Here is a 24,952-nt window from a genome sequence, read left to right as displayed (position 1 = left end):
GTTCAGGGTCACAGCTGTACAACAACACAATAAGGCGATGGCACTGAAGCTAAAAATGGCTCCACACATACAACACAAACTAAAAAAAGGCATTTGCCTTCCATGTCAACCTGTACAAACGCTGTAGTGTGTGAAACAAGGTCATCTACTACACACTGCTACTTCCCTCTGTGCTATAGGCAGCTGTCATCGCTGTGTGCGTCCATTAATGTGTTAGACTCCACTCTCTGCAAATCTCATTTGGAGCTTCGGTATTGAGCAAAAATGTTTGCACAATCATGTAATCAGGCTAATTGGCTCGGCACAAGATGTGGTCATGTCTCGTTGGAAGGGGGGGGAATGGGACAGAGCCATGCTGCGTCTATAAATCTGCCCGCTGATAGTTAATAATGGTTAGAGTGTTCCTCCCATTGATTCGCTTGTCTTTGTGTAGCATCAGGAAATGCACAATAAAGGGCCTCTTGCAGTAATGGTGCAGACTGCTTTGAGATACTGTTTAATTTCCTGATGCGTCCCGACGGGTCATCGGTTGTTAAAATGCCATTTTTAGTGAGTAATGGGAAAAAATACTCTGTCTCTGTCAGGTTTAAGAATGCAACAATCAAGTGCCAAGTCACAACTGTAATGAACCACACCCACTGCATCACTATCTGTGCACAGTTTGTTTTCATACAGCTAAACATAAAGTCCTTGTGTTTGACTGGACCTACAAAAAACAAACCATGTAACCAAAAACAGGAAAACCATGTTAGAAAACACAGTAATGTGTCAGCAAATCTTTCAAAGAGGATGTTAACTACTGAAGCACTTTAACAACACTGAAGCCGACCATTTCAAATCCAAATCCAATCTGAATGGTACAAACTCAACAGCTTCCCATTACACCACCTGCCAAGCATGACAGACGAGGTATGTGTACAACATACCTCGTCTGTCCCTGCGGTATGCTGTGCAGGAGAAGAATAAAAACACCAGAGTCTAAAGAGGAGTGTGAAACTGTCTCTCCGCAGCTCTTTGCAAAACATGCCATCACAACAATGCTGACAGTTATCACCTCTCTGTCACTGTTTTCTGTCTTCGTCATTATGTTATGATCCTCGTTCAAAAGCAAACAGCTGGAATCTGGAGCGCCCTCATTTTCTGTTGATGACTTCACCTGTGTGTCACTCAGGTCCTAGGAATGTTACATTCTCCTCCATGGCTGCCCGTTACAGGTGACACAGAGCTGTACTGATCAGGTGTAGCATGAGAAAAAAAAAGCTAAAATATGTGTTAAAGTTATGATAAAAATGTATTAGAGGACATCGTCTATAATACTTCCGCTATAATAGTCCTCTGTGCAGGGACTGAATTTTGACAAAGAATTACTCGTTGTGCAGTAGCTGCTTCATTTATTCTTCTGTGATTCATTTTTTTGTTGAAATGTGTGATATAGTTCGAAAATATGTAAATATGTGTATGTAAAACTATTCCACTGACCTTTTATCATGTTTTAGGACTTCTAGCTTGAAGGACTTGAGTCAGAATCAAAGAATATCAGTTTCATAATCGGGGAACTCTTAAGCCCTAAACTTGGCATACAGAGACACAATTTTCATTTTCTTTGATAGTTTTATAATTTGCTGTCCCGTTGACATATCATAACCTTGCTAACTGAAACAAAAGCAAAGCAGTCATGTAATCTGAACTCTGCACAGCTGACACATTTAGCTACTTAAAAGTAGAAATATGGAGATGAGTAAAGATTATGTGTTGTGCTGAAATATGCAGCGAGATTTTTCTACTATTAAAAAACTATTAAAATAGATAGATAAAAGATAACAGGAGACAGCTGCACACCCAGTAATTTAAAATGCCACCGTGCTGTATAAGCTGGAGAAACATGGATAATTTATTATGCCAACTCGTCAAGTAGGTGCCTGTGCAGAAGCCACCTCATCTCTAATTGTCTCAGGTCTCATAGAAAGAGAAAACTGGGAGAACTTACTGAGAGGCTGATCATTCTGTACATCAGTTTCTGTGAATGACTGTAAAGCGCTCAGACAGAAGTCATCCAAAGAGCTTTATCACTGACTGATGATGAAACCGAGCAAACATCTGGCTCTGCTTTCAATCTGCAGCCGTTAAGACCTGCGAGGTGGCTGGGTCAGTTATGTGGGTTGCTAACAATCAGTGAACCTATTAAATTACACAGCTAATGACGTCTTCCGTCAGTGGCTAATAAAAAGAGCACAACACAGCAGCAGATGTTAAAATTCACTCTCTGGGACAGCGACCAGCATCGGCTGTTGCCCCCGTATATTCACCAGATGGGAAAAACTACTCATCTCTCGTACTGACGTGCGAGTTGCCAATCACTGCCAGGCCATTATCCAAACAGTTGTGTTACCTGATGGATGAGCCCATGTCAACTGAGAAAGCCCACACACACACACACACACACACACGGACAAGAGCAGACAGGAAGCTCACAGAAACAATAAATCAATCACATGCCAACCTACACAGAGGTGGGAACAACACAATGAAGACTAGTTAGCCTCCTTCATTCATACACGTTTGAAATAACTGCAGAGTACAAGTTTATCTTACACTTGGCAGCCATAAAATGATTGAGATTTTAATCTCTTCGGGGGATTCACTTCATGCCAACAAGTTACCGGTTGAATATAGGTCTAAATTTAGACCGGAGGAGTCTGTCAGTTCCTCATGCCAAACTGGCAAGTATAAAATGTGTTCAAAGTAAACGTTTCATTTCTCCAAGCTACTCTGGCAACCACCATAACCGGTTGCTAAAAATATGTCTTCAACAGCATCTGGAGCTTGTTGACATGCTAAGCTCGTCAAACGTTTCTTCATAATTCACAAAAAAAAAAAAAAGGAGAGAAGTTGTCCAAAGAGTGTGTCAAAGCGGACATTTGTAGGTTGACAGGCAGTTGCTGCTGGCAGAGGGTCAGTAAAAACAACCAGACAGCTTGTCTGGAAGGTCAACCGTGCTACTGTCAGCTCAAGGGAGGACAGTAATATGGGGAGCTGTAGCCTGTCACAATCACAAAGACAAACAGCGTCTCACTCTCGTCACTGTCTGTTGACACTAAATACAGAGGCTCCCCACCCCCCCTCGGCAAAACTGTATATTCTCCTGCTTTCAGGCGACACTTTTGTCCTTACTTTTTTCCCTACAAATGACATTAGAGAGGAACGCCCTGCAAAGATGTGCGACTCTCCTGCTGTCGAACCGACAAGTGCCAGCAGAGCAGTGCTTGTAATGGCCGAGGCTTGCACAATTGGGGTTGCTGTGTTTCCATTGCTGACAGCACTGAATAGAGCCTGGTTGCCGGGAGGCACTTATTCAAATCAACTTTTGATAAAACTCACAACGCTTTCAAGTAAAACCAGCTGAACACATCCACCAGGGAAACGAAGCATGTGTGCATTGTATGAGAAAGAGACGCCGTTCTCACATTAGTTCCCCAACACAGACGCTGGGTCCAACAATGCACAAGTTAAGACTGTTTCATGTGCCGTGCACTGTGGTTTGAACTTTGAACCATTTCAACATCATGCTCATGTAGAGCCTGGTATTTTAGCTTTTTGTACATTATGCATGATGTTGTAACACTTCATTTTCCCTGTGTGGGATCAATAAAATTGAACTTATTTTAGGTTCAAGTTGAGCATAAATAAATAGCCAGAAAATGTATCTGCTAAAATCTAAAAAGTCAGGGCTTTTCCCATGTGAAATCTTGTCAAACAGTGCTACAGAACAGTCCAAGTTCATTAATCAAGGTCTGAATGATCAAGCCTGCATCGGTGCTGCTCAATTAATTAGCTAATTTGTTGAAGGGATAGTTTAATGTTAGCACAGCGTTGCAAGATTCACAATAGCCCCAACAAACATCTGCTGAGACTACAGCTGTCCAAATACTACAAGCTCTTCAAAAATCGTTGCATTTGACTCAGATCAAGCCAGTAATCAGACTAAAAACACACTCTTACCTGAGGAGAAGACCATGCAGACAAGGTTTCCTTTTGAAGGTTAACACGTGATCTTTATTTGTTTTAAATATAAACCATATTCATCAATCAATATCCCATAATTCAGATCGATCAAGCTGCAACGCGGACCTCGCAGGCGTGGCTTGGGTGGGGGGGATAAGATCCAGTCTTCAAACCAATGCTTTATATCCGCTGTCACGACAACAAGGTTGCACAAAATTACGAGCGGAGACTAGTGCACAACCCTTGTGAGCCACCACAACGATGATATGCGTCCATTCATCCCCCAGATCCCCCCACACGAAATCTCTCAAATCACACTTAAAATCCACGCAATGAGACAGAGAGAGAGAGAAAGCTCGCAAAATGAGTACACGATAGACGCAATACACACACAACTCATCGCCTCCGATGTGCTCCACCCTGATTTTCTAACACTGTGCCAACAAACCGCATGAAGCACACACACAGACAGACAGAGAGAGAGATGGTGATGGTGGTGATGGAGCTTCAGCTGAGCATGGCATTAGCGAGCAAACACCGGAATGACAGCGACAAACAGCGAGAGGAAACATCCCCAAGGAAGCATGTCATGTTAGAAATCACGATATCTGCGCAACAAATATAACGTTACAAAGGCACAAACCAGATGACGAATATCATCACCCGTACGCCCTTTTTTTTCCTCTCTTCTCCAAATGTTAACCCGGCGCTGCAGAGCCGATTTATTTGAACAAATTATCCACACTGTGACAGCAATTACATGTAAGCGAGTCGACCCACACGCTAACAGCTGTAACGCCGTGTGACCTACATTTGATTTTTGTTGTCGACATTTTTTTTTTTTTTTAACAAGCAAGAGTTTGTTTTGCCTGTTCAAACTCTGCTAATTACTGCTTATTACGAACTTGGGATGGACGCCAAACGCCACTAATTTGTTAACCTCCCCACACCACACACACACACTCACTAGTTTCCCGGTTGCTAACGATGTTTGTCGACATGACGACGACAGCCGGTAGGTTAACGTTGCATCCATGTTCGGTTAACGTTCGCTAACGTTCGCTAAAGTTAACGTTAGCGGAGTTAGCTCCCTCCTCCTCCTCCTTCCCTTCCCCTCCTCTCCTCTCCTCCTCCGGCTATGCAGTCACAAAGTTAGCACACAAGGCGTTCAAACTCAATTAGATATAATCAACTTACACACTCATCTAACGCCGACCCGCTCGATTCGTCATGTAAAGTGTCGTGTTATTGTTTATCGGGACAAACTCCCGCTGTAAACCTGCTGCTCCAGTCCGAGCGGCCTGTCCGCCATTTTGAGACATAAAAAAAGGAGGTGCAGTAAAATTACAGCCACATCGTCATTTTCCTCCACCTAACGCCACATATCTTCGAGCCTGACCGGCTTCCACAGCCCCGAAACTACCCCAACTCACTCTTTTGTTTGTGCCCGTGAATATCCTCAGCCGTCTCCAACGGTAACACGACCCGACAGGGCGTGAAATTTTCCGCTCCCAAGAATACGGTCTTGCGATGTGGAGGTACACCGAGCTCGTCTTGTCTCGCTCTCCGCCGCTGCCTGCTTGTTTTTTCGTAGGCTACCGCATTCGCCTTCAGAAGACGGGGGCGCGCACGGAGCTCGCGTTCACGGTCCGACGGGAGCGCGCACGCCCTTGATAGCAGAGGTAAAAAAAACCACACACAGCTTATTTTATCCAAATAATAATAATAATAATAATACATTTTATTTCATAGGCGCCTTTCTGTCACCCAAGGACACCGTACAATAAATGAGAGTAGACAGCAAACAAACAAAAAGAACCATAAAAGTATATCAAATTACAAGAATACAACATTAAAAACAGGTTAAATTAGGAGAATGCAATTGAATCAGATGGAAAAGGCTATTATAAACAGACATAAGAACAGTTCTTTCCCCCTCAGGTTGTCTCTATGATGAGCAGCTAAACCCGGACATAAAATGTCAGTAACATCACCTGTATACTATCTGTAAATTATAAATGATTTATGTAAATATCATCACTACACTCACGTAAATTATAAATGATTTATGTAAATATCATCACTACACTCACACTGTACATAGTGTATATTTATTACTTCACCATTGCACCACTGCATTGCACATTCCCATTCAGTGTAAACATTTTTTTGATCTTGTCTATACCTACAGATATTTATCTATATATATTTACCTTTTTACATGCACATAGTTTTTGTTCTTGTTCTTGTTTATGTTTATCATTCATTGTAATTCATTATCATTTTATCATTCATTGTGATTGTACAATATGTTTGTGTTGATTTGTTCTGTACACGTCCGTCCTTGGAGAGGGATCCCTCCTCTGTGGCTCTTCCTGAGGTTTCTTCCATCTTTTTTCCCAGTTAAAGGGATTTTTAGTGGGCAAGTTTTTCCTCACTCGAACTGAGGGTCTAAGGACAGAGGGTGTCACTCCCTGTACAGATTGTGTAGCAAATACACACTTTGTGACTTTGGGCTATACAAATAATCATCTGATTTGATTTAATTATGTCTATGTTTACCTGTCGAGTCCTCTGTTTTGTTATTTTAACTGTACCTGTGTCTATATATGTTTGATGTTTGTACTAAGAGAACAAAGTGATTCTGATTCTGTGTTAAGCCGTTTGAGCTGCAATTAATACATTATTTTAAATACTATATTAGACCTGTCATTATTATTAATTTTGAGAAGGTTTGGACTGAAAATATGAATGCAGTTTGCAGTGGTGAAAGTGACTAGTACTATATTTTTGAGCTACTTGTATATGGACTTAAAGGTCCAGTGTGAAGAATTTAGTGGCATCTAGTGGTGATATTTCAAATTGTAACCAATGACAGTATAAAGAATGGGCAGAGCCTGAGTGACAAAACCTAGTTTCTGTAGGTTTCTGAAGCGCTGTTTTGAAGCCGGAAATATGCAACGCCGGACGCCACTATGTCGGATGTACTGCTTCTATTATCTAAATATCGGCATGCTGAGGCATGCTGAATGGGTGCTCGAATAAGCCATCTGTAACGGCACATACCTGTCAATCAAGCTGTCATAGAAGAGGACCTGCTCCCATTGTAGATATAAAAGGCTCATTCTAAAAGGTAACATAAACACATAAACAGTTCTCATTTTCAGGTGATTTTACACTAATGAAAACATAGTTATAGTTAATAAGATATTCCATTTCAGTCAATAGATACCTTTAAATGTTACACACTAGATCTTTAGGTATTTCCATTTTATTGTACTTTCTACTGTTAAATGTACTCGACATGTATGCTTTGAAAATTAATAATTTTTATGTAAAACATGACAAGCTGACAAAGTTTGCAGTGGTAATAGCTAAAAATAGGTTGATCTCATGAAATACTACACTCATGTATTATATAATACAAAAGGATAACACTGTCCGTCCCTTCTGCTGCTAATACTTCTACTGTCACATAGTGATATTACAACTTTGACTTAAAGGGGTAGTGCGTAGGATTTAGTGTCATCTAGTGGTGTAGCTCCTGATTGCAACCCTATTGCTTCACCCTCTCCGTCCTAGAATTAAGGAGAAACTATGGTGGCAAAATGTGTTAAACACGTGAAATGTAGAGCCAGTGTTTAGTTTGTCTTTTCTGGGCTGCTGTAGAAACATGGCAGTTGAACGTGGCGGACTCCATGAAAGAGGACTCATGGCATCCTTAGATAAAAAAGACTCATGTGATTATACACTGATGAAAATATAGTTGTGAATATTGTATAAGTCTCACACACTGGACCTTTTAATGTTCCACCACTGGCTACTTGTAAGAGTTATCAAAACCCCAAAACAAAGCGTTTACTAGGTGTATTTTATTCATTTTTAATATATATATATATATATATATAAAAAAGCATACTCAGACCAAAATATAATTAGATTGTTATGTTGTAAAGAGCAACACACAAACAACACACATCATCAGGGGAAGCAGACTCAAACATTAGGGCCTAAGAAGCTTTTGTGCAGAAGAAATTTCATCAGCTGAGAAAACACAAAACCCTCAGACAGTCAGCATTTTGGGTGACACACAGATACAATACATTATGACTAACGGGCAGCAAAGTGCATAATATTTTGGGGTAGATATTACAGTTTTTTTTAAAAACCCCACAAAGACCTTTAGAAGTTATTTAGCATTTATGAAAATGAAATGTATCTGTATTTATATGTATTTTCTGATAATATCCCACACTTGTTTTGCATTTCAGCCACTCGAATCGCAACTGCAAATGGTATAAATGCAAATTATGTGAAAATACTTTAGTTTGATATTATTACACTATGTATTTTTTTCCCCACTTCTGTAGCAAACATCTAATAACATGAACATACTAAGAACTTTAACAGCTAAACTATTCAGAACAAAAATGTTGAATGCTCTTGTGCAGAGAGTCTAGCGCCTCCAACAAAATGGAAGCACAGTATTAAAAGAGCAACACAAGAGTATCTGCAGACAAAACGCTCAGTGAGTTTGTTCTAGATCATTAACCATTAATATACCCAAACAACATGTTTTGGCTACTGTTGTTGGGATTTCAACAGGTTTAGAACATGTTGAACAGATAGCAGTCTTGATAATTTTGGGCCCTAGGACTAATATTCTATTTAGAAATGCTAAAAAATGCAATTTCCCTAATTTAAATTGATCTAGGTCAAATGTAGTATGTGTTTATTTGTGTGCACTGCAACAGCGCCTGTCATTTAGGTCAATGCATGTCCTTTACAATGAGACAGATGTTAGTGTGCCACCCTATGGGCACTGTTGGTATTACTGTTGAGCAAGACTAGAAAAAAAGATAAAAGAAACCCAAAAAAAACAAAATAAGGGAGCATATTTTACCTTTTGCACGGTAAAGTTATTACCGGTTATAACCCTGGATCCAGTCAGAAGCATAAATAATAGGCACAATACACACACCACGCTCTATCGATGTTATGACATCATGTTTTAGGAGCACAATCAGGAAAAATCACTGTAATAACCGAGTCACTAAGTCTGAAGAGCTCGCCTTTTGTTTTTTGTTTTTTTAACAGCTCTGTTATTTTCAGGTAATTCAGCAAGTACAGTAAGTTGTCCATCTCATCAAGTAAAAAAAAGAAAAAGAAAAAATGTATTTCCGAAAAACAATCAGTTCCAGCACCATCTCTCTATTGCTTTAATCACATACATTTAGACACGGCAACAATTAAGTAACAAATTGCCATGGGAGGGATACATTGCATGTATACAAGCGCAAACAAACCTTTCGTCAGTCTTTTTTTTTGGTACATCACATTGAGGCAGCCCTTCTTTTGTCCACTTTTGGTTGTGCAATGAACGTGATCACACACACACACACACATACACACAGACACACACACACAGACACCTCAATGAACAGACACTCCTCGCTGGTTTTGTCTCTGTTACATATGAAAAGATGACCCAATGATGGAAAAACAAAAAAAAGAAAACAAAGAAGAAACACCCAGCAACGATAAATCAGTCACTACTGCCAATGTTGAGCACCTGTCCAAGGGTGAGAAGAGGTTCATTTCAGTACCAATTCATACATAAACAGATTTACAACACTGGTGGCCATGAATGTTTTAGGAAAAGAGGCAACAGCCATCCAACAGGTTTACTATGAGTAGAAAAATAAAACATTTTGGAAAGCCAATGTTCACTTAGCCTCTATTCAAACTATGCAGCAGCACAATCAGCGACAACCCTGACCAATAGATTTTCTGTTGGACTACACAAAGACACACACACTGTCACACATACAAACATGCATGCACATGTTCTTTCAATGTGTAAAAATAGAAGATTGAACACAGCTAGTATATAGATTAATAAATCTTCTGCTTATGGTGGACGTTTCAAATCTGCATTTCTCCATTAACATCAATCGTGTACCTGTCCGATAGACTTTTATACATCTTTTTCCACTTCTATACATTTTCTATAAAACAGACATGGCTTAAATTAATTTATGATCAACAGGCCTAAAATAAGTTCTTAATTCTCCTGTGCACTTATACAAAATCCATTGTATTTACTAAACAAAACAAAAAAAAGAAAATCCAGCAAATTAAATCAAACTAGTTGAAAGCTCACTAATGTGTCACTGTATTGTTTGATTGCTTGCTTGCTTGGAGAAACAGGAACCATAGGACACAGCAGGCACCCACCTGGGATGTCAGAAGTACAAATGATACGAATGAAACGATTACATTAATTAACCATTGGGGATGATATGGAAGAATGATGGGCATCTGCTGCAAAGTGGCTCAAAGAAGCCACTAAAAGAGGGAAATTTACATTCTGAAGCCCCGCTTTAAAAATCTCAAATTTAGTGACTGCAATCTGGTCTTAGTGCACAGTAGAAAGTACCCCTGAGTTCTAGGACAGGGTAGGTGCTTTATCATTTAGAGCACCATTGGAGGGGGAGGGTGGTAAAAGGAGGGTGGCTACATGCCCGGGGGTTCTTCAAGGCTCTTTAGGAAGTGGCAGGGCAAAATATGGTCCTGGGCTAACAGTGCTGTGGGACGTTTGAGCTGAGAAAAAGCATTAGTGGGGGGGGATCTTGTACAGTGGATAAGGCTCTGGTATACAATGTCATGGTCATCCTTGGTCTCCCTCCTCCGGCTGCTATCACGTTTCTAAGCAGCTAACACCTTCATCATCCTCATCATCATCATCATCAGGTTCTTGGGCCGGGGATTTTTCAGGTTGCACGTTACACTGATTCTATGTTGTTTGTACTTTCTCCCCCCTCCTTTCCTACCTCGTAGGACATTCGCGCTCTTGGACTGCCCTGATCCCATCCCCTCCCCCTTGTTTATTTCAATGCTGATTGCTCGGTTCTCAGGTCCACAGGCTCGGTGACATGGCTGTTGTGTCACGGCCTCTTTCTCCCCCACCCCCACCCCATTAGCAGAAAGTAGCTGTGTTGTTGAGGGCTTTTAGACATTAATCAATGGGAATTTTGTCCTCTAATTCCAGTGGGCTGTCCTCAGTGGGCTCCTCAATCTTTCCCAGCTCCTGCAGCTGCTGCCGCCTCTGCACCTCTGCCTTCAGGTTCTCCAGATCCTTTTGGCTGCAAGGGAAATAAAATAAATAAATAAACTTAACTTCCCGTAGAAGAAATTTCTGGTATAGCTTAACCATTTTAATTTTTTCCTCCTATTCCCTCACTCAGATATGCCACTGTCAAGCAGCTTACTTGAAGTCCTCATAAAATCCCATGCATGTTTCCCCTCATCTTTACATGCTCTGTCCACACCCAATTACCTGGATCAGGTGTTAAGTCAACTGAGCTCTTATCAGGTGTAAGCAGAGCAGGGAGAGATGAAAAATATGCAGCCCTGGAGCTCTCCAGGACCAGGAGGAGGGAATCTCGTAACGGTTTTAATTTGAAGCTTACAATGTGTTCAAAACAACCTATGCAGCATAATTCAGCACATGAATTATGCATAGGGTGTCCAAAATGATTTAAGATATACGGATATCTGTACATCCATAGAGATATAGATGTATCCATTAACTCCGACTGGTTTACAGAGCTGTTTTTCTTAACCTGCCAATGCTGTGGCTGCTTGTAAAGTTAGAGACTGCCGTGTGGCACAGGCAGTATGGATATTTTCTTGACTAAATAAGGTAAATACAGAAGATATGATAAATGTTGGACTTCTGGATGTTTTGGCCACATAACACTTGAACTATGTTGTTTTTAAAGAAATGTAATCAACATTCAAAGTTGAGATGGCACTCATTAAAGTCCTAATTACGGGCTGAACTTTTCTGTAAAGCCATTTTCAGGATTCATTAGATTACTTTAAGAAGCTATCTTAAAGTAATCTAATGAAATCCAATATAATCCAGCTGCAGTAAATTCTTATCTTGGTGTAGAAAGTTTCTGTTCTGTCCTAAGTCAGTCATGTGCCTCTGCAGGTTTCTCACTTTACCTCAGTGGTATAAAGATGATGCCGTTGATAATGTTGAGCTGTTCCAAGACACTGGCCATGCTGGGAGCAGTGAACTGCAAAAAAAAGAAGGTGGAAATAAAAACATAGCATCACTGTTAAATGATTGAGAGAAAAGAGACTGAAGCACAAAAACATGTCAGAACAGAGCAAGTCACCTTGAGCGGCATGATGCTGGCGTTGGAACCGTTCTTGTAGATCTCATTCATGGTTCTCTGCAGAGCTACAGCCTGTTGGGTGAGATACTTCAGATACTCTGAGCTCTCCTTGGTTTTCTCATGTGCCTCACCCATCTGAGGAGAGAAAGGAAACATTTAATTGTCACTTCATCAAAACAGATGAAATTGAAAGTGTTCCCAGCAGTCCTGCAGGACTCACCTGGTTCTTGTAAATGGTGTAACCCTCCTTCTCGTGCTGTAGTGCAGAGCGGAACTCGGCCTTGCTCTCATAGACCCTCGCGACCAAATGATGGCTGAAAATATAACAAGGTGCACACAATGTAAATCATCACGTCAGTCAGTATTGGGGTGCCTTCAGACACAATCCGATGCTGCAAAGTGTGTCCAGTTTTGCTTAACGCAACTGCTGTGAAACAATAAAGGTAAGAACCTTTTATTTCGCTAATTAACCGGCTTTTTACCAGCTCTCCCTCACTCTCATTCACTGTCTATGTCTCTTAACCTCTTATGTCTCTGTTTGCCCAAAGAGAGCATCTGACTGGCAGCCGCAGTGTGACGTCGGCTCAACTTCTCTGACACAGGTCGCTGTTTTTTGGCGGGCACCTGCCCCCACCACTATGTTTTCGCCACAGGGGTGGTTACTATCTTAATGTACTGTATACAGACTATATGCATAAGGATGATTAATCTCTGCCCACCTGAGAGCCACCTTGAGGGACCGTGGTCCATGATACTTTGTGTTGATGGTCAAGGCATTCTCCAGGAATCTCAGCGATAAATCATACTCCATCACTCCATGCAGCACCAGTCCAATGTTACTCTGAGGAAAGAGACCCAAGAACAAGGACAGCAGTCATTAACTCTGCAGCTCCATATTTATCACAATGCCTTTTTCATATTGATAGGTTGGCTCGATTTTCAAGTAAAGACTGCACTCACATCTAGCAGCGCCATCTCTGGGTGGTCCTCCCCACTAACCATCAACATGAGGTAACGGGCGCGATAAAGCAGCTTCAGGGCGGTCGACAGCTGACCGTTGGCAAAGCAGTACAGAGCCAAGTGCATCTGAGAAGTGAAGGGAACAAACATAAATGTTAGAGGAACATTAAACCACTTCAGCATTAATCAAATACTTCATTTAGATATTTGCTTTAATAACTTACATATTCTTGAATTGTGTTGGGGTGCTCGATGCCGAGGACTCTTTCGCTCATCAGAACAGCCTTTTGCTGGTTGCTGAGAGCCTGTGGGTAAATACACAAATGTCTGTCAGTGACATGTAATCAATCATGAGTGCATAAAAAAAATGTAAAAAAAAGATGCAGAGTAAGTAACAGTGGACATATTTCTGCCTACCTCAGGGTGGTCTCCCATGATGTAATTAAGGCGTGCCAGCAGGCGCAGGCAGGCACAGATCTCTACGTGCATGGCTCCGTACACGTTGTTGAAGAGGTTAAGAGCCTCGTTGATCAGCTCGCAGCCTTCCTTCAGGAAACCTGGATTTTTTTTTTTGTTTAAATCAAATGTTCAGACCTTTTTATTTCAAAACGTAACTCAATCTCTTGTGATAAACGCGTCTCACCTTGCTGCACCTTGGCCTGCCCACTCTGGAAGAAGTGGAAGGCATCGGAGGCTTTGGGGTTCACGTGCTTCACAACAGGGAAAATATTCAAGATGTCCTCCTCTGTGAATGCAGGCTTGTGGCGGCTGTCAAAGTTATACTCCTTTATCAGGATCTAGAAGGCAAATGAACAGCAGAGGAAACATCATGAAGGCCGTTTGGTAAAGCGCCGTCGGGAAGTCATTATGAACTTAATGAGCGTTACCTGGATGCCTGTTTTCACTGAAATCTCTCGGAGTAGAGTGATTTTCTGGAGGCCGTATTTTTCCACCACCTGGTCCACACTATCACTGCACAACGAAACATTTCAAGACAAGATGTTTAAAATGTGAAAGTGTACAAAAGAGAGCTTTAACGTTTGTTTCACGTCAACAGATGGGGCCCTCACCACTGTATGGTGAAGTTATAATAACTCTGGGCCTCGGAGGCGATGTTCTTCCACAACTCGGTGGGCGTCAGGCTGGCCCACGCCGTGTTGTCGCCGCCGCCGGGGACCCTGTTGCGACGTTTGCGGCTTTTGCGACGTGACACCAGCTCGTCAGGAGGCAAGTGAGCGACGGCATCGGGGAAGGAGCTCAAGAAGCAGTTTAGGAAATGGCTTACAGCGGCAGAGAGGGCAGACAACTCCACACCCTGCACGATGAGAAGCAACGACACACATTAATCAAAATAAATGTCAATTTGAGTTTTTAAGAGGCTAGACCATGTGTGTTTGAGTGTTACCAACCTGGAGGTATGTCTTGAAGATATGTTTTGCACATCTGGTGATCAGCTCACTGATTCCTATTCTCTAATGTTTTGAGAAAAATTAAATATTAGTGACAAAACACAAAGGATAAGAAGCATGTGACAGTGGTGGCTGCGTTTAGACTCACATAGAAGTGCTCCAGCTGTGCTTTAGCGGGGGTCTTATCCACAAACTCCAGAACAGAGCCCAAATAGCGAACATTGATGCCTCTCTGGCGCAAGGCCTCGGTCAGTGTGGCTCCATCCATGGGCAGAGCGCTGTGGTCCAAACAGTCTTTAACCTGGTCATACAATTCATATAAAGGCTCAGACATAATCCGAAAATAAAACTTCTATATGTTGTGGATATGAAGGGAGTAACTGTTTCACTGACCAGTGATGGGATTTGACAGGACACCAGGAAGGCAGCGGCATCTTTGAGAAGCTGCTTCTGCTTCTGGACGTCATCTGCGCTGTCGTCTGGGAAACGTACTCCTGGTTTAACAACACACACAGAGTCACTTATAATATATTGTCCTATAAATAAGGGTTAATCAAGCTCTCATCACTCTAAAACACAAGCAAGGAGGAATTATACACTGACATATCTGACTGTTCAGGGAGAGAAATAGATGTAATACTACAGTTATTTTCAAGGCTACTCTTCAACTAAAAAGGTAAATTATTTTCTAAGGTTATACACTGCAGATTCATGTCAGTGTATGGGACAGTTTCTGCCAGCCTTTGCAAACTAGTTATCATCTTACATCATCCATTATCATTTTACAAATGTTTCGAACCGAGCACTGGTCACCCTTTTTTTTTTTTCCTTTTTCAAAAAATTTGACTAGTATTTCAAAGCTGTCCTAAATAGTTTTCATCATCACCACAAATAACATAATTCACACAAACAGGAATGAGACTGGTGGTCTAAAACTGGCATGCTGCAGGTTTGGTTTAAGCCTTTATACCTGAGGAAAACATACTTACTTAATTCAAAAGATTCTTGTTTGCCTACTATATTTTTCCCTATTGTTAGTCAAGTCAAATCAATTTTATTTATATAGCACATTAAAAAACAACAGAAGTTGACCCAAAGTGCTTTACAGTCAGAGTGGATCGCAAGGATAAAAACAATAATGTTATAAGAAACAACAAAACAAGTTAAAATGAATAATAAAGTATACAAAATCATTAATAGTGCATTAACAGCAACATATGATTAATCTTCCCTGTTGTGCTTACCTGGGGAGAAGATGTCAGGGTTGAAACGAATGTCAAACGATGTGTTGCTGATGGAGCCTACTGCTTTGCAGGCATTGAGGACTACCTCACGGCTTTTGGGATCTGTTTGTGATGAGGATCACACACAAGGAAAAGATGTAAACTTAAAAGTGATAGTAACAGACACGCGTAAGTAAAATGATACATCACATGCAACTGGTGCTTTGGCTCAGTGATGTAAAGATGACTCACTTCTGTTAACTCGAACTCTCTGTGTCATCACTTATTTAATAGGGACACTGCACATGAATACTGATTATTGTAAATGTGCCAATAAAGCTGATAACATAATACTGATCATTGATCTTGTAATTCAGTTCATTCTTCATAGGAGCAGACTGTACACACGGCCTTAGTCGAGCACGCCACCATTTCAAAGCTGTCGATATATACAAACACTAAAGATTAGATCACTCTGTTTGACAAGCAGATTACTGTTTGATTTTAGGAGCACCACACAAATCATGAGGTTATTTCTGCACCCAAAACACATTTGGATTAATTGATTATTAAATTTATTGGGTAAAATCCCACAGCAAAGACACCACAGGCTGGGACATTTAGAGACGGGCTGATTTGGGGCCAACATCACCCCACTGCAGGCTGAGGACTGAGCAGAGACAGCCAGTCTGGTGGAAAGAAGCCACTACAACTACAGTAATAAATACTTGCTCTACTGCTGTGATAAGTCTATACATTTTTGGTTAAATACTTCTTCTATGCAATTATCCACCAGATTAGCTCTCCTTGCGTGGCCCTGGCCTCATATTTTGGGGTATTTTTGGACATACCAATACAAGATCCATCTTCGGCAACTAAGGTCTCCGCCAGCTCTTTGGCCTGCGCTAATCCCGGTATACTTTCCTCAAGCTCCTTACCCTCGAGTGGGCTTTTGCACTCCCCGTTCTGGGTGCTTGCGAGGTCTAGAGGCCCGTTTGTGGCAGGCTTCGAGGAGTTTTCTTCACCGTCAGTCGCTGCCTGTGAAGCAGCAGGGGTGCCGTTGTCTGTCGGGCTTGTGCTGTCCGTGGCGAGCTCTGTTGCACTCTGAGAATCTGATGCAGTGGTCTGTGTCTGCGTTGTGTCAGCGTTGCTTTCTGATGTTGTTTCGGAGGTTTCCGTGATGGCCGGCGTATCAGTCTTAGTGTCTTTGTTTGCTTTCTGTTGCATGAGCTGTAACGCTGCCATCTTCATGAAGAGAAGATATCTGTGGCGGGACATAAACAGTTAAACACATGTAGAAAACTCTACCGATTAAAAAGGGAAATGGCATGAGCACACACAGACACATACCTGTGCTCAACAAAGGCCTCGATGAGCTCTTGGCGTAGACAAGCCAGGCGGTGGCGGTGCTGACGAGGGAAGCCGTGACGCTGGCTCTCTGGAGGCAGCTCCTCTCCGTCCACAGGCAGGAAGTTGAGGTCAGGAGGGAAGGTGCGAAGAAGGTCCAGAATATAATGGCGGCCATCATTTCCGATGATACCTTTACACTCGACAGAAGAGCACAGCTCCACGGCCTCGTTTTTCTCGTTCAGCACGTTGTGCCTCTGGACCTACGATTAACAGCCATTATATGGGAAAATTAACAAACAAAAGGACCTGAACGCACCATAAATATAACAATACCTTTAATAAATAATAAAGTTGAGATGAGACCTAGGATTACTGACCTTAAGTGGCCTGCTGGTCTTCTCCAGCAGCTCCAGGTATTTGTTGTGAGACACAACCGTCTTTCCGAAGTCAATGGAGCCGTAGATGACGCTCTGCTCCTGCTCACGCTCCAGGATACCTGGGATGATGGACTGGGCGGTGACACGGTAGCCTCTGTAGTCCACCACTACTGTCCCAAGCGTGTACAGACCCTCCACATCCACCGCACCGTAAGCCCGTACTCCGTTCAAGTCATTAGTGGGCGCGGCATGGGCAGCGGCATCTCCGCCCAGCTCACGATAGTGATCCCGCACATCGAAGCCCAGGCTAAAGAAGATGTTGTTCCAGATGAACATCTGCATGCGTGTCTCCTCGCCGGGATTGATGGCCATAACGTTTCCATCGATGACTGCCATGGCGCCTCGAGTGGCAGCTGCGGCAAAGTCACTGTGGACCTGCAGATTATGAAGAAAGGTCAAAGAATATATGTTATTATCTGATCTAAAGTCGCTATAATTTGATTCACACAATGGGACACAAAGACCAGAAGGCAGTACCTTGAATATGGCCCTCTCCCTCAGTAGGCGTTCGGGCAGGTTCTTCCGGGGCAGCTCTCTGGTGGTCTGCAGCTCCTCATTCCAATCTCTGGTCTGAAGACATATCAGAAGAAAACAAACATGAATACAGGAGAGACTTTACATTATTTATCTGCCTGCTGTGCTGCTGTATTCAGCTGTGGATACCTGTCCAGGTATGTGCTCCTCATAACCCAGGCGGGAGGTGTAGGCGTCCTCAGCTCGAACACAGTCCATGGCGTGGTCTACCTGCGGAGCTGTCCAGCTGTACACCTGGAAAGGCGTGGCTATCCTCTCGAACGGGTGTCTCTGGACCCTGCAGAAGAAACACGGTAAACATCACCTGTGTGGTCACTTTTCATTTTTTATTGTGCTTTAGGACTTTGGCGTCCTGCATCCTCGCCAGATCTTGACTGTCGAAGACAAGGTGCTCTCACCTGGTTAAATAAAGTTAATGAACGAATGAATGAACGAACTTTAGCATGATCACAGATAGGAAGCACTTCAAAGGGAAACATAATAGTAAAAAAGAGAAACCTTTGTACAGTGTGAGTAGAGTACAGAGGTTGGATTCAGGATGAGTATTTACTTTGAATTGCTCAGAAACAATAAAGTCATTCAGTATGACAGGATGCCAAACTGCTGGCAGGAGGAATAATGGTGTAAACTGTAGAGAGAGAGGTTTTTTACCTTTTCTTTTGCAGGGCAGTGAAGTTCTTCTTGAAGGCAGGGCTGATCTGGCTCAGCAGCTCCACCAATGAATGGCTCAGGAAACTGGGATTGGCTGGCTTAGGGTTGAAGGTGTAGGTAGTAGATCTGGAATATTAACACACACAGCAAATATTAGACATTATTATTGTAGCAAATATTTATCACTGAAAAGGGGGAGGGGGGGGGCAGAAGTTGTTTATTAACTGCAGAGAAAACCTTAATAATTAACTAATATTAGCTGGATAGGAAGTCATTTTTCCTGTAGTCCAACAGACACAACTAGAAAACCACAAGACAGAAAACCACGAGGGGACCTAAAATGGTCGTGATCAAGTTGTTAGAAACAGAAAGATAACTCTTCTCCGAACACCGCAGCATCTTTCCCACTTCTACTTTCCAACATAATCCAATTAGACCTCATTAATCTGACTGCTAGATCCTCACTGGCATTCAAAACTGATCTAAAATTAGGATTGTGCTAGTACTATTAATCAACTGCTACTTGTTCATGGATCTCTATCGATGCTTCACCATCCTCCATTTAAAGAAAGTGCGACTATGTACTATGTCTGTTTTGTTTCATTTTTGACTCAGTAGCATCTCTTGTATTTATTTTTATTCATGCGTTGTGTATAAACTATGCATCAAGGTGTTATGGAGCTTAAAGGCAGTCCACTGCAGTGAAAACATGCTGTAACAAAGATACAAAGTTGAAATGTTCACTGACTGATTGAGGTAGAAGCCGCGTGTAGAGGCAGTGAGGCTGACATGGCGCTCCTCCACAGTCACAATGTACAGGTACATGAGGTCACCGTGCATCTTCCGGTTTCCAGGTGGAGGGTTCCAGCCACTCATGGTCAGGACCTTCAGGCACTGCATAGGCTGTAGGAAAGGATTAGAGAAAATTAAGTCTCCTACTCAACCTCTTAAGTTTGAGTTTGGCTTCCTCTGTAATTGGCCCAACACTGCGATGCCCCTCACCTTCCAGTCCTTGTTCTGTGGCTGGAGGGGCACCAGGGGGCGCTCTTTGCTACCGGGCAGGATGTGCTCCGGAGGAGTGCAATCAATCTGCTCCAGCTCGTTGCCCTTCTTCTTCCGCTTACCACTGTCTGCAGTCACATAAAAAAACCCAAAAAAAACAAGCACGGTAAAGGCTACAGTCATTAAAATGCATGACGCAAACTGAGCGTCCGCCCGCAATGTCTCACACAGTGTCGTACCTCCGAGGTCTCCGTCAGTGAAGATGCTGAGGAAAGAGAGGGAGTTGCAGTCCACTCCGTTGTAGGCGTCTGAGGGGTCCAGACTTTTCAGCAGGTCTCTGATGTGACGCACATGGATGCGGGCCTCGCGCACTGTGTAGGGCTCTAGAGGAAAGTGAAACAAAGGAAAATTCATTTAAAAAAAGTAAGAGATCAAGTTAATGGACACTTGAAATTAACTATGATTGAATTCACTTTAGTCTTTGGCAGCAGCTACATGCCAGAACCAAGCAAGATATAGTTCCAGGTTGTAGATGGAGGCAAATCAATCACTAACAACGCCACATTTATCGTGGCTGATGCTGAGAAACTGCAGGTTCAGGTTGGTCATGTTGTACCTTACACAGCGACATTTTCACTGAACACCAACAAGGAGGAAATGAAACCCAACACTACAAACTGTGCCCTTATCTCTAATAGACATTTACTCACACGGACAAGAACTGTGATTATGTCTCTTAAACTGCTAAAAGTGCTCTACATACCTGGCTTGAAAAGTATGTAATGTGATAACAGCAAGACCTTTACAAGCTGTAAACATGTTACACCATGAGGGTGAGACAAACCCGAGCGTGAATAAAAGCCTCCGGATCTCACCTTCCACCACTTTGAGCAGTGAGCCCTCCTGCAGGCCTTCGATGGATTTGAGCTCAGCAAAGTTGTCCAGCACGTTCCCGTCCAGCTGCAGGGAGAAGCAAGTGCGGTGGCAGGTGTCCTCGCGGTCCATCAACACCTGATGGATCTCCTGTACCATTTCCTGGGGAGATACCTGATGTAACGAGAAGGGAGATGACAGTAGGTGAGTACGGCTACGAATATTTTCATGATCACACTGCGGTGTAACCACGTGTTCAGACTAAACACAGCCCTGAACCAGTAACTAATATGATGAAGCATTTTACTCTGGAGGGTCAACCATCCCAATGATCTGCTGCTTGTGATGCACCTGTCCTTACCTGCAAGTCAAAGGGCTCTGTTCCCGGTGCCTGGATCTTAACAGTGAAGCCCGTGTCCTGGATCACAATCACTTCCTGTTCGTTAGACTCCTCTCCTCCGTCTGTCTCGCTGTTCCCATCCTGCTTCGATTCTGCCTCCTCCGTGTGCCCGTGAGCGCCATCACCATTCACCATGGCTGTATCTGCACTGTGCCCTGCGATGGAAGAGACACAGAGGTCATCGGTCAGCTTTGTTGACAACAAAATATACGCAGAGAACTATACCCTAAAATCTTTAACTAACTATCACATGTGTTGTGGGCGAACAGCTCTGTTCTCTGCAACTCTACAGCTGCCATTAGTCACCAATCTGATCATGAGGGAACGCCACCTTCAGACAGGCAGCCATGCAAAGCGAGTCAACAAAAACACCAGACTGTTTGCTACCACATGAAAACACAGAGACGCTGCCAGGCAGCCAGGTCACAAACAAAGCACACAGACTCAGAGGCTGGATGACCTTACCACTAACCTCATGAAATATTTATGAATGGGTGAACAGAGCCGACAAAGCTCAGCTAGGGCGCGACGGTGCCGTGGTGGTTTAATTCGAATGAATGTGGGTGATAGACTTCCATCAATCATCAACTGTACCAGCTATCAAAAAAAGCTCTTCTAAAAAAATAAATAAAAGTTGAGATTACTAACAGACCACAAATTATTGTGTCAAGACATTAAACAATAAGTAACCAGCCTTGTTTTCAGATGAAAGTACTCATTTCCAACACCAACCTGTTGAAACCAACACTACTGGAACACTGGAGGGAGTTAATCCAGAAAGCCTCGAGGGGGTTGATTGCAAAAGATTTCAGCATTCACACGAGGGAATTACTGGTCATTTGCATGGTTGATACAATACAATAGCTGCAAGTTAGAAACCGTTCACCAGCTGCCTTTACTCTTTTATAGACATTCAACCTTTTAAAATTTGACAGTTACTCATTATCTTCACAAAATAAGCATGGCTTTAAGAGTCTGAGCGAATAAAAGAGAACTGGTCTCATTATACAAACTATGCATGTATTTTGTAGAGTAACAGTAAAGGTGAGAAGTAAATGACAAATGAGGCTCTCGGTTACATGGGGGGGCAGGGCCGAGTATGTGGATGTCAGACACCTGTTTTCTCTCTCTGGGACACAACTGCTGCCAGCCAGTGTGTCCTTGCTCATTGTCAAGGGTAAACAGCGTCAGGGTTACTGAAGGGAAGGGGCCAAAGGGAGGGGTGAGGCCTCCTCATAACTGTGCCACGACCAGGGTTGGAAAGGAACGCACCAAAATGGTGGAGGGAGCCAAAAGAGGTGGGCAGGAAAGCACAGGAGAGAAACAGGCGACAGGCCACGCTGTGAGTCACAAGCAATACGGCTTCAACACACACACACACACAGACAGAGGTTAATAATGTTACAAACCAGAGGACAATGAAGGCTCTGTGTTGTGTTAAGTGTTTCTGTTTTGTGTCAGTACAGAAATGTTTCACTTCTTATCAGATCTGAGGTCAGTTTGTGTGCAACAGCAATGACATGAGAGCCACACTGTCATTCACATGGAACAATGCAAGTCCAATACTTTTGTGTGCTCCATTTTTTGTCTCTACCACCTCCTGAGGGACATCTCTCTCTCTCTCTCTAGCTGCTAAATGCTCCACTGTGTTCACTCTTTGCTAACTGGATCTTACTGTTTGGTGCTGAGCAAATAGGCTACATATTTTTTGATGAAACCAGCTGCCTGCTGCGGGCGAATAAAACAATGCTACGCGAGTAAATAAAAGCAGTAAAGTTGCGGCTGAACAGCAGAACAGTGAGCTGCAACTCATTACAAAGCTCCGTAACGTTGAGGTTCAGTCAGGCAAACACACAATTTTCATATTTCAGGGATCTTTTGTGACCGTCTTAGTAGCTTAATTCCTAACCGCTCACTGCTACAGTTCAGATATAAAGCAACAAAATGTGGAGGAACTTCAGACAAGCTGGCTTTAGGCTTTTTAGCTTGTGCAAAGTGACAGAAGCACTGCGAGCGATGACGCAAACCGGCAGCCTTTGTGTTGCAAAACTGACCCAATTTGGCCCACAGGAACGAAGAAAAGTCCAGCAAGTGGGGAGAGAGGAGAAAACAGTGACAATAAAAAAAAATATCAGGAGAGAAGAATGTTTCCTTAATGCATTTCCTGTTGAAATGAGATATGGGGTGATAACATGATAACAATGCAATGATGGTGGACATTAAGAGTGACACAGCAGTTCAGTTTGACATTCCTGGTTAGCATTTCTATTGAGGGATACTAGTAGTAATCCAATAAAGACGTCACCACGAGTATTTCAGGTATTTTAAAAATCACATGATCGGCTGAAAACAGATCAAACTGTTTTATCTATTTGTTCATCAATAAACCACAAATCAATTGAGCTTCCTCTGCAAGTGTCTTCAGTATGTGAACACAAGAATGTATAACAGACACCAAAGATTTATTTCTCTGCATCATCCACCTTTATTGCCATGAGATTAAAATATAATATTAACTCACTAAAAGCAAAGACTCTGTTTATTTTATGGTCTGCATTCCGCTGACACAAATTCAGCTCAGCATTAAAATCTTAAATCCAAGTTAAAACCCAACTGGCCAGCTTGTCTTCTTACCCAAACTAGAACCAACTCTCTATACACAGAATGAAATATCTGAGAGGCTCATTAAGCCGTGAGCTTAATCAAACTTGTGGTCCAACAGTTATTCTCCAGGGCACGAGGTGAATGCGAGGAATCACAGAAAAAAGGACACCGATCAGATAAAGACTGAAAAGAAGCAAAACCCAGAGACAATGAAACACCACTGCAAGCAGCGTTTACACTGTAGCTGACCCAGGAATCAAACTGCCGACTCATTGTGACACATCCATCTTCTTTCAGAAAATGTAACACTTACAAATGATATTTTCTTGAGTTTGTCTCTAGATAACAACGAAAAAATTTTTTAAATCCAGCAGCTAAGCTATCTGTCCACTCTGTGGCCCTTGACATGGAGACCCTGCCTGCTGCCATGGCAACACACCGGCTAGACAACCCTGAAAACAGCCGCAGCAGCAAAAACACACAAGGTCTGTCTGTAATCATGTTTGCTCCACCACAAGGTGGCAACCCCCTGGTGGACAGACAGAGACCCTGAGTCATTGACTTCTTGGCAACAAAAAAAAGAACACAACACGATCTGTTTGAGAGTGACTTTAAAAAAAAAAAAATGAATCACTAAACACTCGCCAGCCATCAACGACGACAACAACAACATTCCCAGACTCTCTAATATTCAGTGTAGAGAGAGCAGGCAGGGTTACCTGATAGAGTTGAGTTTAAGTTAACCGGTTTGTCCATCAACAGAAAATTACCTTCTTTTTTTTTTAGGATTTATTCGTTAATTCAAGGTATTCATGAGCAAAAATGCCAAATATTCTCTAGTGGAGGAGTCATATCTTCACTCCTCTTTGTTTCCCTGTAAAGTTCTGCACAGTTTATTCAGACCTACATGACGTGCTCAAAAGAAACTATGGATTGACTTAAACGAGTAGGATGCAACAATTACAGATTTTGATGGTACATTACAGTCGGAGGAAGAAAACAATTACAGATTTTGATGGTACATTACAGTCGGAGGAAGAAAAAAATCCCAATTTTATGATTATAATGCATTCATTTATGTCAACACTGTGGCTGTATAGGATCACATGAACATTTTGTGTTTTTTTGGACATTTTAGTTCAAGTGAAAGCGTCATGGCCTTCAGGTGATTATGTCTCATTTCGGTGAGCGTTAAATGTCTAAGGCTACGTTTACACGTAGCCGGGTATGTTGAGAAACGAATATTTCCCTCCCTCCGTTTTCCAAAATAACATCGTGCACATAGCATCGTTTTCAAAAAAATCAACCCGCATAAATA

At 42.4% G+C, this 24,952-nt stretch overlaps 2 protein-coding genes across 9 annotated transcripts in view; both read right to left on the bottom strand.

Moving 5' to 3' along the window:
• The window catches only part of LOC104935453 (lissencephaly-1 homolog), a 42,668-nt gene extending 37,002 nt beyond the window's left edge, over positions 1-5,666 (bottom strand). The window contains exon 1 of one of the 4 annotated variants that reach the window (XM_010751290.3): positions 5,436-5,666. The gene's annotated coding sequence lies outside the window, so the exon portion shown is untranslated. Of the gene's footprint in view, positions 1-4,969; positions 4,994-5,199; positions 5,326-5,435 lie in introns of those variants that run through there. The other 3 variants (XM_027280729.1, XM_027280730.1, XM_027280731.1) reach the window with 3 other exon arrangements.
• Positions 5,667-9,197: 3,531 nt separating this feature from the next.
• The window catches only part of cluha (clustered mitochondria (cluA/CLU1) homolog a), a 26,569-nt gene continuing 10,814 nt past the window's right edge, over positions 9,198-24,952 (bottom strand). For 4 of the 5 annotated variants that reach the window (XM_019276376.2, XM_027280199.1, XM_019276377.2 and 1 more), the window contains 26 exons: positions 20,992-21,185; positions 20,633-20,804; positions 19,997-20,140; positions 19,758-19,885; positions 19,504-19,658; positions 18,756-18,881; positions 18,234-18,381; positions 18,048-18,140; positions 17,511-17,945; positions 17,134-17,393; positions 16,635-17,047; positions 15,805-15,906; positions 14,954-15,054; positions 14,709-14,861; positions 14,561-14,623; positions 14,222-14,466; positions 14,039-14,123; positions 13,795-13,948; positions 13,569-13,708; positions 13,376-13,456; positions 13,152-13,277; positions 12,911-13,032; positions 12,412-12,505; positions 12,192-12,326; positions 12,016-12,089; positions 9,198-11,147 (listed from right to left, as the gene is read on the bottom strand). In XM_019276376.2, the coding sequence (XP_019131921.2) occupies positions 11,021-11,147; positions 12,016-12,089; positions 12,192-12,326; positions 12,412-12,505; positions 12,911-13,032; positions 13,152-13,277; positions 13,376-13,456; positions 13,569-13,708; positions 13,795-13,948; positions 14,039-14,123; positions 14,222-14,466; positions 14,561-14,623; positions 14,709-14,861; positions 14,954-15,054; positions 15,805-15,906; positions 16,635-17,047; positions 17,134-17,393; positions 17,511-17,945; positions 18,048-18,140; positions 18,234-18,381; positions 18,756-18,881; positions 19,504-19,658; positions 19,758-19,885; positions 19,997-20,140; positions 20,633-20,804; positions 20,992-21,185 (4,070 nt within the window). In that variant the 3' untranslated portion in view covers positions 9,198-11,020. The remainder of the gene's footprint in view (positions 11,148-12,015; positions 12,090-12,191; positions 12,327-12,411; positions 12,506-12,910; positions 13,033-13,151; positions 13,278-13,375; positions 13,457-13,568; positions 13,709-13,794; positions 13,949-14,038; positions 14,124-14,221; positions 14,467-14,560; positions 14,624-14,708; positions 14,862-14,953; positions 15,055-15,804; positions 15,907-16,634; positions 17,048-17,133; positions 17,394-17,510; positions 17,946-18,047; positions 18,141-18,233; positions 18,382-18,755; positions 18,882-19,503; positions 19,659-19,757; positions 19,886-19,996; positions 20,141-20,632; positions 20,805-20,991; positions 21,186-24,952) is intronic. The other variant, XM_019276378.2, reaches the window with a different exon arrangement.

The sequence above is a fragment of the Larimichthys crocea genome, chromosome VII, assembly GCF_000972845.2.
Source record: "Larimichthys crocea isolate SSNF chromosome VII, L_crocea_2.0, whole genome shotgun sequence".
Taxonomy (NCBI): Eukaryota; Metazoa; Chordata; class Actinopteri; family Sciaenidae; genus Larimichthys; species Larimichthys crocea.
The sequence above is the reverse complement of the archived record's forward strand: the minus strand, read 5'-3'. Positions and strand labels throughout refer to the sequence as shown.